Source organism: Monodelphis domestica, chromosome 4 (assembly GCF_027887165.1).
Source record: "Monodelphis domestica isolate mMonDom1 chromosome 4, mMonDom1.pri, whole genome shotgun sequence".
NCBI lineage: Eukaryota > Metazoa > Chordata > Mammalia > Didelphimorphia > Didelphidae > Monodelphis > Monodelphis domestica.
Genome location: NC_077230.1, coordinates 421,383,218 through 421,395,805, shown reverse-complemented (window position 1 = coordinate 421,395,805; position 12,588 = coordinate 421,383,218). Strand labels below are relative to the sequence as shown.

Sequence of the window (12,588 nt, the reverse complement as noted above, 5' to 3'; positions counted from 1 at the left end):
TCCAACTAAATATGTCTAGAGGCTACTGGCCCAGAGGGCATCCCATCCAGGAGTTCAGGAAATCATTGAGACAAGAGAACTTTAGGCACAATGAATGGAGGGAGCAGATATACTCCAGATGGAGAATCTGAGGAGGCATGAGTCTCCAGAGGCATGACCTTTTGCAAGTAGAATTAGGCTATGAAGAGGAGAAGACCCTGCAATCCCAGCAGATCTCAATGCTGAAGAAAAGGATCTCCAAGCCCTTCCATACCCAGAGATGTGAGTTGTCTTTGGCTCGCTAACCACTGAGTGCTCTGAATCTGAGCCCACTTTCCCCCCCATGGATGCCGGGTGTACCTTTATGGGAGAATTTGTCCCAGGGTTTGTGGCAGATGTTTTGTAGCAACTATTCTTTACCATATCACCTCAGTAAAGGCCTTTGCTAAGAACTCATTATGCCTACTGCTGATTGCTAGTGAAGAACTCTCTGGTGAGTCCAGAGCCTAGAGGGAGCCCTAGAACTCAACTTGGCAGCAGGGACCAAGCCTGTGAATACAAGTTGGGGGGAGGTACAGGGATGGGGCTCGAGTTCTACATAATCACAGAAGATCTGGGCATCTTAGATCCTTGGCCATTATGTCCTGTCTAAGCCTCTCATTTGAGAGCATGAAATAAATGCCCAGAAAGGAAGGGGCCTGCCTTAAGTCACGAGAGCACGTCAGGAACAGAAGTGGGACTTGATTCCCAGGTTGCCTTCAGTGCTAGGATTCTTGACGATGCCTGTTTCCCCCCAGCCCATATTTGGATCAGCTCTGTTCCAGGAAGAAACCTTTCTATGTGAAGAAATAAAGTTCCTACTTAAAGGAATAATGTAGATAGATGGGGTTATCCACACTAACTGTCTAGATTCCCAGTTGTTGTCTGTGGGTATCTCAGCTTCCCTTTTGTGAAAGGAAGGCAAGTTCAGTTTCCCTCACTGGGCCAGAACGCACAAAAGCCTTGGACACTATGTTAGAGGGAAAATAGTATTTCTATTTCTTAGAAATCAAGGTTAGGATGTGAGGATTAAACAAAAAGGAAGCCCTGACTCCAATTTCTATACTTCGCCCAACCCATCTAAGTCCCTCTCCCGAAGGATGCTTCTGTTCTTCCAAGCTACACTACCAGCTCCCTGTTTCTAGCTAGATGTTCCCCAAAAGCTGACTAAGCTACCTGGCTATAATCCTCAGACTCTGGTTCAGTTATTTCTCTCAAAAGTTGTCTCCAAAATCTGCTAAGACTGGACCCAAGATGGCTGAGCCCACCCAATCTGGGTCTGACCCTGAGGTAGACCCTCAGAGTCCATCAGATAGAATCTCAAAGTAAAACCTCCAGGCAAGTTGGTAAACACAACAGGGATAACTAGATCTTCAAATTGTTCTCCAGTTGAACAGGAACCTCGGAAAATGGTTTGAAGATTTCCTTTCATCCACAAAAGGCTTGGGGTAGGAAAATCTCCAGAAGTAGCTCTTCCTCTCCTAGCTTAGGACAGGAAGTGGCAGTTGTGCCTTCAAACTCCTTCCTCCTCAGCCCACTGCATTCCAGAACACTCTCCAGGTTCCTTAAGCCAAATCTTAAGCCTAGAACTTTGGAGACAACTTCCAATTCTCTCAACCTTACTCTTATCAAACTCAACTCACTATAATCTCATTACTATATATGCAAGCTAGGGATGCGCTTGCCTCTGTGTTCTGGGAACACTGGGAGCTTCCCTTTGAATTTAGAAAGAGCCTTGAACTGGGATGGAAAAAAATCTTCCCTACCTCTAAGCCAAGAAAACCCAGAGTTCCAGAGCCAGCTGTGCTAGGCTGTTAGCCTGTCAATCAATAAGCATTTACTGATTGTGTCTTGGTTCCCCCCAAAAGGGCAAAAACCCAGGCACTGTGCTCAAGTAGCTCCCATTCTAATAGGTGAAATGATATCCAAAACAATTTGGACATCTATATGGATTAATCCAAAAGAAAGACATTGGGGTGGGCAGCAGAGGGTAGAAGGGCCTCCTGAAGACAATGGGATTGACTTGAAGGAATCCAGGGAAATGGGAAGGTAGAGGTGAGGGGCAGAGGGGACAGACGGCGAATAGGCATGGAGTTTGGGGGATGGCATGTCTGTCTGCATGAAACATGGAGGAAGGCTGGATCTTGGAATACAAGGAGGGGAGTACAGAATAAGATGACTAGCAAGGGAAGGGGGATGCAGCGTGTAGGAGAAAGGCTTTTGTATTTGATCCTGGAGGTGATAGGGAAGCCTGGACTTTATGGAGGAGGGGGAGGGTGACAGGGTCAGACGTGCATTTTTTGGAAACACAGAAGATTTTTGCAGCTCTGTGTGGAGGATCAATTGGAGCAGAGGGACCCAAGAGACACCATCTTTTAGTGTGGAATGAAGGGACCCTGGAGACATGGAGATAACCTCGGGCTACTATAGTGGTCCAGATAGGAGGTAAGGAGGGTAAGGAGGAGAGAAGGCAGGGATGTAGGAGAAATGTGAAGGTAGATGTAAAGATGACAAACAGATTGGGGTGGGGGGAGAGGGTTGTTGTTCACCCTTCCTTTTCAGAGAGGACCAGTGACACTGAGTGCTCATGACTCAGCTAGCTCATGAGTTGGAGTTAAGTGGAAGTGGCAGAGTTGTACAAAGGGGAATTGGGAATCGAGGAGGTTGGAGTGCAGAGAGGTGAGATAAGAGTCCTGTTTTGGGACGTGTGGAGTTCCATATGTTCTACAAGATATCTAGTTCCAGATAAAGCTGGAGATGCCCAGCTGCTGTAGCTCAGGGGAAGAGGTCCTCCTTTCTCTAAGGCAGATCCCTGCTTATGTATAATGCATTCCTGCTGATATATAGAACTGGGAATCATCAACAGAGAGATGATGTGTAACCTTGTATATATATATATATATTTCCTCCTTTGTTTCCCTCAGTTTCCCCCTCTGTAAAATGGAAAAGGCTATATGGGATTAATCAGTAAAACAATAAATCCATTCACAACCATTTATCAAGTGCTGACCATGGTACCAGGCACCATGGAAGGCACTTGGGATCCATCGATATAAATAAACAGTCTCTTGGGGCAGCTGGGTGGCTCAGTGGATTGAAAGCCAGGCTCAGAGACAGGAGGTCCTGGGTTCAAATACGATCACAGACACTTCCCAGCTGTATGACCCTGGACAAGTCACTTGACCCCCATTGCCTAGCCCTCACCATTCTTCTGCCTTGGAACCAATCCCCAGTATTGATTCCAAGACAGAAGGTGAGGGTTTAAAAATAATAATAAATGAACAGTCTCTGCCCTCAAAGTGCTTATCGTCTACTCTGCAGAAAGAAGTCTAGAGGTAGAAGGGACCTCAGAGGTCAAATCGCCCAATCATAATCCCATTTTATAGATAAGGAAATTTAAGGCCCAAGAAGGGCAATTATTTGAACTATGCAAGATTAAACAGGTAGTAGTTGTACTGTTATTGGGATATATACCCAGGTTCTCTAGGATTCTCTAGAACCACTGTTTACACAAAAATAAATATAGGTATCTCTTCCACATTTTAGGGGTTAAGTCCCTTTGCATCAGAGAAGAAGTCTGAACTTTTTTTGTCTTTTATGGGATGTTTACAGTATCTTTTTATAAATTTGGGTTAAGTATTTGGTCATAGGCTATATGTAGGTCAATGTTAAGCTATCTCTACATTTCTAGTCTTTATGTGTTATCTGCTGGCTTTCTCATTCATTTTGCAAACTTTTTACTTATTTTAACTTAAAAAAGAAATTGTATATATTTATGGTATGAAAAGATAAACTATATTGATATTATATAATGTTATACATATCTTTTATGCATTTCTGATTTTCTAAACTTTTTTCTATGTTGCTGCGGCTTCTGCAAAATGCCCCCCCCCCCAATTCCCATGTAATTTCTTATGCCAAACCTCAAAATATTGAAACTGGGATGGGGAAAATTCCAATGTGCAAGGGATTGTTTTTCCTTCAAATTTGTGATTTCATCAGTGCCTTGGGAACAGTAGCCATGTCTTCCATCCATGAAGATGCACAAATATTCTGAAATTATCATCTTAGGATCTTCTTAGGTACTGAGATGATTTGCCCTTGTCAGTCAATAAAAATTTATTAGGGGACAGCTGGGTAGCTCAGTGGATTGAGAGCCAGGCCCAGAGACAGGAGGTCTTGGGTTCAAATTTGGACTCAGACACTTCCTAGCTACATGACCCTGGGTTAGTCACTTAACTCCTGCACTGCCTAGCCCTTGGCCTTCTTAAGAGTTGTTACTAAGACAGAAAGAAAGGGTTTTAGGGAAAAAATAAACAGAGAACAAGGGACTGAGAGGATACCACCTAGGTTGTGAGTCTGGGGGATTTGTTCCTAGAGGGAAGTTTGGAGGAGGAGGGTTTGAACCCAGGTCTCTGCTTGGCTTTTTTCTCAAATATAAAATATATACAATTTCTGGTGGCCAGGCACACAGGCCTGCCTTGGGAGGTAGCACTGGAGCTGATCTAATATGTGGAGAAAGGAGTAAATTTCCAGAGATGGGAGATGGATGACTACGTGTTGAAAGAACAGCATGTAGGAGTACAACCTGGAATGTAGTGTTAGAAAAAGAGTCCTGTAGGAATAAGGCTGTAAATTTGGAGCGTCAGACTAGGAAATCTAATTTAATCTGTTCTAGATGATAGGGAGCCACGGGGGTTTCTTGAGCCGGAGAGTGCCGAGGGGAAGAGGCCATGTTTCGGAAGTATTACTTTGGGAGTTTGCTCAGGTGTGTAAAGGGGATCGTTGGGCCTCTGTGGCAATACTTGGGGGTGGGGGTGGCTCAATGCCTTCCAGTTTTAAGGTTCCTCCGTCCCTCGCTTAGCACCCCCGGCTTGGTTTGGAAGGGAGCGCCTGGTACGGAGCTCTGAGCCTCCAGTCCCAGCATCGCAGCGATTTGGGTACCAACTCTGGGGACCGTCGGAATAGCTCCCGTAGACCCGCCCCGCTCCTGGTCTAACTGGCACCAGAGTGACCAATAAACGGCAGAGACGGGCCTACCGTCCGGACAGTCGGAGGTTCTAGAGCTGGATTCTCCAGACTGGCAGTCCTTTGGGCAAATGAGAAGAGAGTACGGTAGTCCTTCTCGATCACCGAGAGACTACCACTACTACTACTACGGTAGGCCGCAGGGGTGGGGTCGAGGGGGGGGAAAGCAGGAGGAAGCCGCGTCTGCGCAGTGAGAGAATCCAGTTGCCAAGCCTGGTGGTTGGAGGTTTCTTGGGACGGGCGGAAAGTTCACCAATAGAACCCCCTCAAGGCAATGCACTGGGACCAATGGAAAGAGAGCAGTATACGGGAAGCGAGACAGACGGAAAAGCCTACCGGAACCCCTCCCTTTCTCTGGGTTTACCCAAGAGGCCTACCTAGAGGCCGGACTTAGCTCGACGGGCTGCCAAGTTAGCCAATAAAAATCTGGTATGACGCACGTTCCTGGCCAATAAAAACCAAATTTGGCGGGGGGCAGGCTTTCTCTGTATGGGCGGCGGCGGCGGCCAATGACCCCCCGGAAGCTGGCGCCTTTTGGCCAATGAGAAGCCGGTGCAGGTTGCTGCGGGGCGGGGCTCGGAGGGCGGCGGTTGAACGGCGGACCTAGAGGCGGGTGACGCTGGGGGTCCGAGTGTTGGGGGCTGAGAGGTGCTGGGACGGGAGGGGGCCGCGGGGGTTCCGAGGGGCTGAAGCGGTGCAGTTTGGGTTGGTTTCCTCGGGCTCGGGAGGGAGGACGATCCAAGGGGAGGGCGTGATGGGGTAGCCAGCCGCCGGTATAGCAGGACCCGGCTTCTCTATAGCTGGTCCTTGCTTTTGTGAGTTCTATCTTCTGGATGCTTGTCTCGCCGCATCCATATAGCAGGTCCCAGCTAATGTTTCAGCAGGGCTCCCTAGTAGGCCCTAACTCACTAATAACAGGCCCCAACTTGTAGTAGATTCCTGTTTATGAATTGTTAATATTATCATTACTTCCTCCTGTAAGTCCTCCTCTGCTTATGCATATATATCATAGCCCTGCTTCCGAGTAGCAGGTTCTCCTTTCTTTGTAGTAGACCCCAACTCACTTATAGTAAGTCTCTGCTTATGTATCCTACATTTCTGTTTCTGTATAACAGCTGATTTTCCTATAGAGTAGGACCATTAGCTGGCTAGAAACAGCTAGATGGCTCTGTAGATAAAAAGCTGGAACTGGAGTCAAGACCTGAGTTCAAACCCAGCCTCAATTTATTGGCTGTGTGACCCCAGACAAGTCACTTAACTTCTGCCTGCCTCGGTATCCTCCCCTGTATAATGAGATAATAGCATTTATCTCCTGGGTTTCTCTGAGGATAAGAATTAATATTTGTTAAAACACTTTGCATTATCATTGTAGTTCAAAGTGGAGGTCTCTTAGTTCTGCTTTCCCTACCCCAGCCATGTGTCTCTTTATTCCTTCCTCGGTGTTTCTATCTCTTGCTTTTTGCTCTCTGCCTCTCTATATTTCCTGTGATCACTCCTCCTTGGATTAGATGGGCTAGAATATTGGGATTTCAGAATATTGGAATATCTGAAATTACATGGAATTCTGGGAAGAAAGGAGTCAGAAATAACAGCCAAAAAGGAGAGGGAGATAACAAAGGAATGCTATAGGAAGGAACAAAGAATAGATAAAGGCAGAGAGCTATATGGCCAGAATACAGAATAAAAGAGAGAAGGACAAAAATTGAAGGAAAGAGAGGCTTACTGTGCACAAAGGAGAGGAACAAGAGTCTTAACTCTTCACTCTCTTTGGAAGGCAGAGGGAGTTGGAGAAATAAGATGGATGAGAGCTGGAAAGTTGGAAAGTCTGGTCCAATTCCCTGATTTTCGCAATGGGGAACCAGACCCAATAAGAGAATATGCCAACGTTCTATGGTCTTCATTCTCTCCCAACTCTGACCTTCTGTTCCATGTTCTCAGTATACCTTTAGTCTTGACATTCTGCATTCACTTTTCTGCTTTGGCTAGTTGTAATGATGATTTCAATAGTTGGTATGAATAGCACTTCAAAGTTTGCAGAGAACTTTACAAATATTATTTCATTTGATCCTCAGGACAGGTACTATGATTATCTCCATTTTTCAGAAGCAAATAGGTTAAGTGATTGGCCCAGGTCATACAGCTGGTAAGTATCTGAAGTTGGATTTGAACTCCAGTTTCCTGATCCTGTGCCTGGTTCTCTGGGGACTCTGGTATCCCTTGTCTGCCTTTGTGTAGCACTTTGCTCCCAGTCCCTTCCAGCCTCTAGATCTTCTGTTCTAAGAATCCTTCCGTCTCTGACATTCTCTGTTCTAAGACCCCTCCCCCTGACATTCACTGTTCTAAGGCCCCTGCCCCTCTCACATTCCCTGTTCTAAGACCCTTCTAAGCCCCCCATTCCCTGTTCTAAGGCCTCTCCCAGCCCCCTTCCTTGTTTTAAGGACCCTCCTAGCCCCCCCATTCCCTGTTCTAAGGCCTCCCCACCCTCCCTCCTTGCTCCCTGCCATTCTGAGCCCCCAGGGGCAGCAGGAAGCTCTGACATCCCACACCTGAGAGCCCAGTCTCTCATACTCTCCCTTGATGCCCAGCCTCCTTTGCTCCTTTGTTAGGTCAAGTCAGCATGGATCAGCCATCAGGGCTTCAGGTGGACTATACCTTCCGGGGGGTGGAGCATGTCGTCCGCTTGGCTGTCAGTGGGGAGGTTCTGGAGCTTGAGGTGGAGGACAGACTGACCACTGACCAGTGGCGTGGAGAGTTCGATTCTGCTTGTGAGTGTCCAGCTGGGGTTGGGGGTGTGACCCAGCCCTCTGGCTGGTCCCAGGGGAGATTGTGGCTGGCCTGAAAGGAGCCCTGGGTTTAATTTCAGGGAATCTGGCTTCTAGTGTGGTCACTTTGTGACTTGGAGCAAGTTCCTTTCCTTCCTGTAGCCTCAGTGACCCCCAGGGCCACTTCACACGGTGGTGTTTGTGTTCAGAATCTCTGTGAACTCTGCTGTTCTGGGTTCTGAAGCCCTTCCCAGTTCTGTACTGTTGGGGATGGTCTTCCCCATTCTGGCTGTGTTTTGGGGCCCCTCCCAGCTCTGAGCTGGGCTCCCCAGCTTCTCCCCCATAGACCAGGGACTTCCCTCTCCTTTCTAGTCATTGAAGACTTGACCCACAAGACTGGCAACTTCAAACAGTTTAGCATCTTCTGCAGCATGCTGGAGTCGGCCCTTATGCAGGTGAGGGCTGGGGTGTCATCACCCGACCCCTTGGGTGATCTGACCAAGAGGGCTGGGCCTAGCCCTCTGTGGTTGGGAATCTTGTGTCCAGCATTCCTCCCTCCCCCCCCCCCCCATATCTGGCCACGTGTCCTCCCAAGGCGGGCCAGAGGGCAGCAGGGAGGGCTCCCAGGCTGGGGAGGGGTTGGGGGGTGTCTGTGACCTGTCCTGGGCTCTCCCCTCCCTCGCAGAGCAGCGAGTCAGTCACCCTGGATCTACTGACCTACACAGACCTCGAGGCCCTTCGGCACCGCAAGGTGGGGCCCCGGCCCGGGCCCTCAGCCCCACGCTCAGCTCAGCTCAACTCCAAGCGTTACCTCATCCTGATCTACTCAGTTGAGTTTGACAGGTGGGGGCCCCTCTTCCCCTCCCGACAAGAGTCCCTCCGGAGTTTGGTCAAGGCATCTGTAGTGCTGGGAGACCCAGGGTTCTTGGAGTCTAGGTCGAGGCAGTCTCTGGCTCTTTGCTCAGAGTGTCTGTCACTCTAAGGTTTTCTAAGTCGAATGGCTGGGCCCAAGAAGACTTGGGTTCAAATTCTACTTCAGTTACTTACCAACTGCATGCAAAATAGTCAAGTGACTTGCCCAGGGTCACACTGAAGCCAGATTTGACCTCAGGAAGGTAAGTCTTCCTGTCTTCAGGTCCTGGCCCTCTACCTACTGTACCACCTGGCCTCAGATAAATACCAGAATGCCCAGAGTTATTGTGTGTGTGTGTGTGTGTGTGTGTGTTGATACTGTGATTCCTCAGGGGCTGCGGTTCTGAAGGGCGCTGGGCCTGGGTTCTGGGGGGCAGACTGTGGCCACGAGGCCTCAAGGCCCCCCTGAATCTCAGCTGTCCTCTCTGTTCTTCAGAATCCATTACCCACTGCCCCTGCCATACCAGGGCAAGCCGGACCCTGTGGTTCTTCAGGGCATCATTCGGTCCCTGAAGGAGGAGCTGGCGGAGCTGCGGTCCCGGGGCGGCCGGGATGCTGAAATTCGCCACCTTCGGGAGCAGTGAGTTGGTTTGCTCTCTGGGGACCGAGGCCTGGCTGGGGGGACTCTGGGTGGCCCCCGGGGCAGAGGGCATGAAGGAGCCTCCCAGGTAGCTAGGGAGACAAGATCGCCTCTCTGGTCTCTCAGGGCCCCGAGGCCTGGCCCGGGCTGGGGATTAACTGGGAGGCTTTCCCCCAGAAGGGGCTGAATGTGGGAATGGTCCCTAGCCCTGGCCTTCTCCCCTCAGGCTGACCCGGGCAGTAAGTGAGAAGAGAGAGCTGGAGGTCGCCCTGGACCGGGCCCGAGAAGAAGCAGGAGGCCGGGCCACGACTCACCAGGAGGTGGCTGTGCTCAAAACCATGGTGGCCAACCTGGAAGAAGAACTGAGACGGGAGCGGGGCCAGCATCACCGGACGGCCGGGCGGCGGGGCCAGGAGTGCCGGCGCCTGACCCAAGAGGTGGGAGGGGACTGCGGGGGGGTTGGGGGAGAGAGAATGGAGGGTGGGAGGGGGATGGAAGCCGAGGGGGGAGGATGGAGAGGAGGGGGCTGAATGCAGAGGATGGAGGGGGGACGAGAGAAGGGAGGGTCCTAACTGAGCCGGAGGCTGGAGTTAAAGGAAGAGGGTTGGGCCAACCTGGGAGCCTCACGTTCCTCATCTCCCTCCTGCCCCCAAGCTGGAAGAGGTGAAGTCGTCGGAGCGGAGCCTCCGGGCCAGGCTGAAGTGCCTGTCCAGCGAGCTGGCCCTGTACAAGCGAGGGTATGCAGGCTTCTGGGGGATCTGGGGGAAGGGCTTGGTGGAGGAAGGGGGGCTCTAGGAGGGAGATCTAGCAGCCGGGCCTGTCTCCCTGTATCCACAGGAGGCGGACCCCATCTTCAGGACAGGTGTCTCAGCCCCGAAAGGAGCAGCGGCGGACCATGTCTCAGGAGAGGAGCCTGTCCTGGGGCCGAGTGCCCCCCCGCTCCTCATCCCAGGAAAGCAGCCGGGGTCGCAGGCCTTCCCGGCCCTCTCCATCCCCGCCAGGTCTGTGTCCCCGCGTCCTGCCTCTGCCTCTGCCTCTTCTGCCCTCCCCCTGCCCTTGGTGTTCCTGGCCCTGTGCAGGGGTCCTTTGGATGGGGCGGGAAGCTTGGTTGGAAGTGGGCCACAGCAGGCCTTCACCACCCTTGCCGTTGATCCCCAGGCATCCGGGCGCCCCGCTTTGACCCCACTGCCTTTGTAAAGGCCAAAGAGCGAAAGCAGAGGGAGCTCAAGTTGAAAAAGTGAGTGGCCTTCTCCCTTCCCCTCTTCGAATGTACCAGACGGGTGGGCATCAGGAGATGGGCTTCAGGGGCAGCCGGGGGGCTCAGTGGGTAGAGCCAGGCCCAGAGAAGGTCCTGGGTTCAAATGTGGCCTCAGACACTTCTTTGCTGTGCGACCCTGGGTAAATCATTGAATCCTCTGTGAAGGGCTGGATGGATGCCTCCTCCGGAAGCCCCTCCTTATCTTCCCCGGGTTCTGCCCCCCAGGCCAAGGGAGCCTCCTTCATTTTTCTCATGCATAGGGTGGACACTTAATGAATACTTGTAGGACTAGAGTGAGTTTTCCCCTCTTCCTCAGCCAGCAAAGGAACCGGCTAGGGACCGGGGAAGGCTCGGGGAGCTGGGGCCGCAGCCGGACCCGTGGTTCGTGCCAGATGTCTCGAGAGGAAAGGGCCCCCAGGAGCCGGACACGAAGCTCCTCGGGTAATTGTGTCCCCCAGGAGAAGGGGGCCATGTCCCATTAGTCCTGGGAAAGCTGGAAGACAGGTGCTGGGTACGGGAGACCCTGGGCTCAGGACACTTGGTGCTGGCCAGGAGGGACTGACGGAGGGGCCTGGGGCTAGGTAAGGGAGGCCTGGACATCCGGGTCCTCCAGGAGTTATCCAGGCTACGGCTGGGCCATCAGTGAGGGGCCTGGGCTTTCCTTCCCGTCCCCCCAGTGGAGAGCTTTCGGAGCCGTCACTCATCGCTCAGTTCAGCCAGTGAATTTGAGGATTTCTCCAACGCAACTTCGCGAGGGTAAATTGTGGGGGTAGGAGAAAGGGGGAGAAATTGCCTGGAAGCCTCGAAACCTGGGGAGGCTTTGGGCTGGGGGAGGGGGGCTCTTCAGGCCACCGCGTCACTGCTTCTGTTGCTTTTCTTCAGCCTTCGGAGGCAGCCCCGAGGTCGGAAGCCCCTGAGCCCCTCCTCCTGGAATGGCTCTGCAGAGGTGAGGAGTCGGGGCATGTGGGCACTTTGGAACCTGCAGACCTCACGATTTACCCACGTCGAGCTCCCTCCTGGGCCCCTGGGCCTGGTGCGGCCAATAGGTCTAGATGGTCCCGGCAGGCTTGGGGAAGAATGGGGGAGCGGGGCTAGGAATCCTCAGAGGCCAGTGCTAGGGTGGGAGGCTTAGAAAGCTCACCTGGGTGTCGAGTTTGGGGTGAGGGGCAGGATTGGGAGCCCCCTCGGGCAATTTTATGTCATGTGGAAAAACTGGGGAAGGGCTGGGGGGCTTTGAGAGCTCTGAGAGGGGGATAGAGCATCTGCAGAATGCTGGGTGTCATGGGTGTTGGGAGACCTTCCCTGACTGGCTCCCCTGCCCCTGCAGATGCCCACGCTGGACAGTGGCCACAGAAGGCGCCAGGCTAGCAGCACCCCTACCCCAAGGGGCCAGGCCTTTGGCAAAGGTGAACTCCTGGGAGAATTGCCCCTACCCACATCCTGGGGGTGACGGGACCCGCTCTCTTTTCTTTTCTCACTCACCCTTTCTCTTCTCTTTTCCCGTCTCTGTCTCTGTCTCTCTTTTTGTCTCTCCCCCCCCCCCCTTCTCTCTCTGTCTCTGTCTCTCTCCATCCCTCCCCCCTTCTCTCTCTCTCTCTCCCACAAACCCTTTGGGGAAGGAGAACTGGCCATCCCCATGCTTTTGCCCAAACCCAGCTGCTTTCAATCCCCTCCCCAAACCCCAGTCATCCCTCTCCTTTCCTTCCTTGCAGAAAACACGTTTGAGGAGCCATCAGCTGACCTGTCAGAGATCGATGCCCGCCTGCAGGCCCTACAAGAGTACATGAACAGGCTGGATACTAGGACGTGACCCCCTTCAGGAAGGCCTGGGCCTGGGTTCCCTTCTGCCCCGTAGCCCCCCAGCTGGAGGCCAGAACTCCTGAGCCTGGGAGCGTGAGGCTGTGGAGGCCTCTGTGTGTGTCTGTCCGTCTGTCTCTGTTGAAGGGTGGAGGGTGGGGAACAGAGGATGTAAATAAAGGTTCCCTCGGTTTCCCTCTGTCTCCCCCACTCTGAGTTCCTGTGCTCTGTGG

At 52.1% G+C, this 12,588-nt stretch overlaps 1 protein-coding gene and 1 long non-coding RNA gene across 8 annotated transcripts; one reads left to right on the top strand and one right to left on the bottom strand.

The window, feature by feature from the left end:
• Positions 1 to 4,654: 4,654 nt before the first annotated feature.
• LOC130453946 (uncharacterized) lies at positions 4,655 to 5,597 on the bottom strand. The gene is made up of 2 exons (XR_008911622.1): positions 5,424 to 5,597; positions 4,655 to 5,107 (listed from the first exon to the last, which is right to left on the bottom strand). It is a non-coding gene; the product is annotated as an uncharacterized LOC130453946 (long non-coding RNA).
• On the top strand, positions 5,106 to 12,550 carry CCDC61 (coiled-coil domain containing 61). 7 transcript variants are annotated; one of them, XM_056796288.1, is made up of 15 exons: positions 5,588 to 5,655; positions 7,119 to 7,189; positions 7,653 to 7,811; positions 8,181 to 8,263; positions 8,494 to 8,651; positions 9,157 to 9,300; positions 9,527 to 9,737; positions 9,955 to 10,037; positions 10,138 to 10,301; positions 10,459 to 10,537; positions 10,875 to 10,999; positions 11,236 to 11,314; positions 11,441 to 11,504; positions 11,886 to 11,964; positions 12,271 to 12,550. In XM_056796288.1, the coding sequence occupies exons 3-15, from the start codon at positions 7,664 to 7,666 to the stop codon at positions 12,366 to 12,368; spliced, it is 1,515 nt and encodes a 504-aa protein (XP_056652266.1). In that variant the 5' UTR covers positions 5,588 to 5,655; positions 7,119 to 7,189; positions 7,653 to 7,663; the 3' UTR covers positions 12,369 to 12,550. The 7 variants fall into 7 exon arrangements, 6 of the variants coding, with proteins under 6 accessions (XP_056652271.1, XP_056652266.1, XP_056652270.1 ...); XM_056796291.1 differs by having other exon boundaries at positions 5,608 to 5,694; positions 7,150 to 7,189; XM_056796290.1 differs by having other exon boundaries at positions 5,616 to 5,655; positions 7,150 to 7,189.
• The last annotated feature ends 38 nt before the right edge of the window (positions 12,551 to 12,588 follow it).

Excerpts from the sequence above, each read along its gene's own strand:
- CCDC61 (XM_056796293.1), top strand. The coding sequence starts at position 7,664 with ATGGATCAGCCATCAGGGCTTCAGGTGGACTATACCTTCCGGGGGGTG. Across the intron at positions 7,812-8,180 it reads TGGAGAGTTCGATTCTGCTT|TCATTGAAGACTTGACCCAC; the intron begins GTGAGTGTCCAG and ends TCTCCTTTCTAG. Across the intron at positions 9,301-9,526 it reads ATTCGCCACCTTCGGGAGCA|GCTGACCCGGGCAGTAAGTG; the intron begins GTGAGTTGGTTT and ends TTCTCCCCTCAG.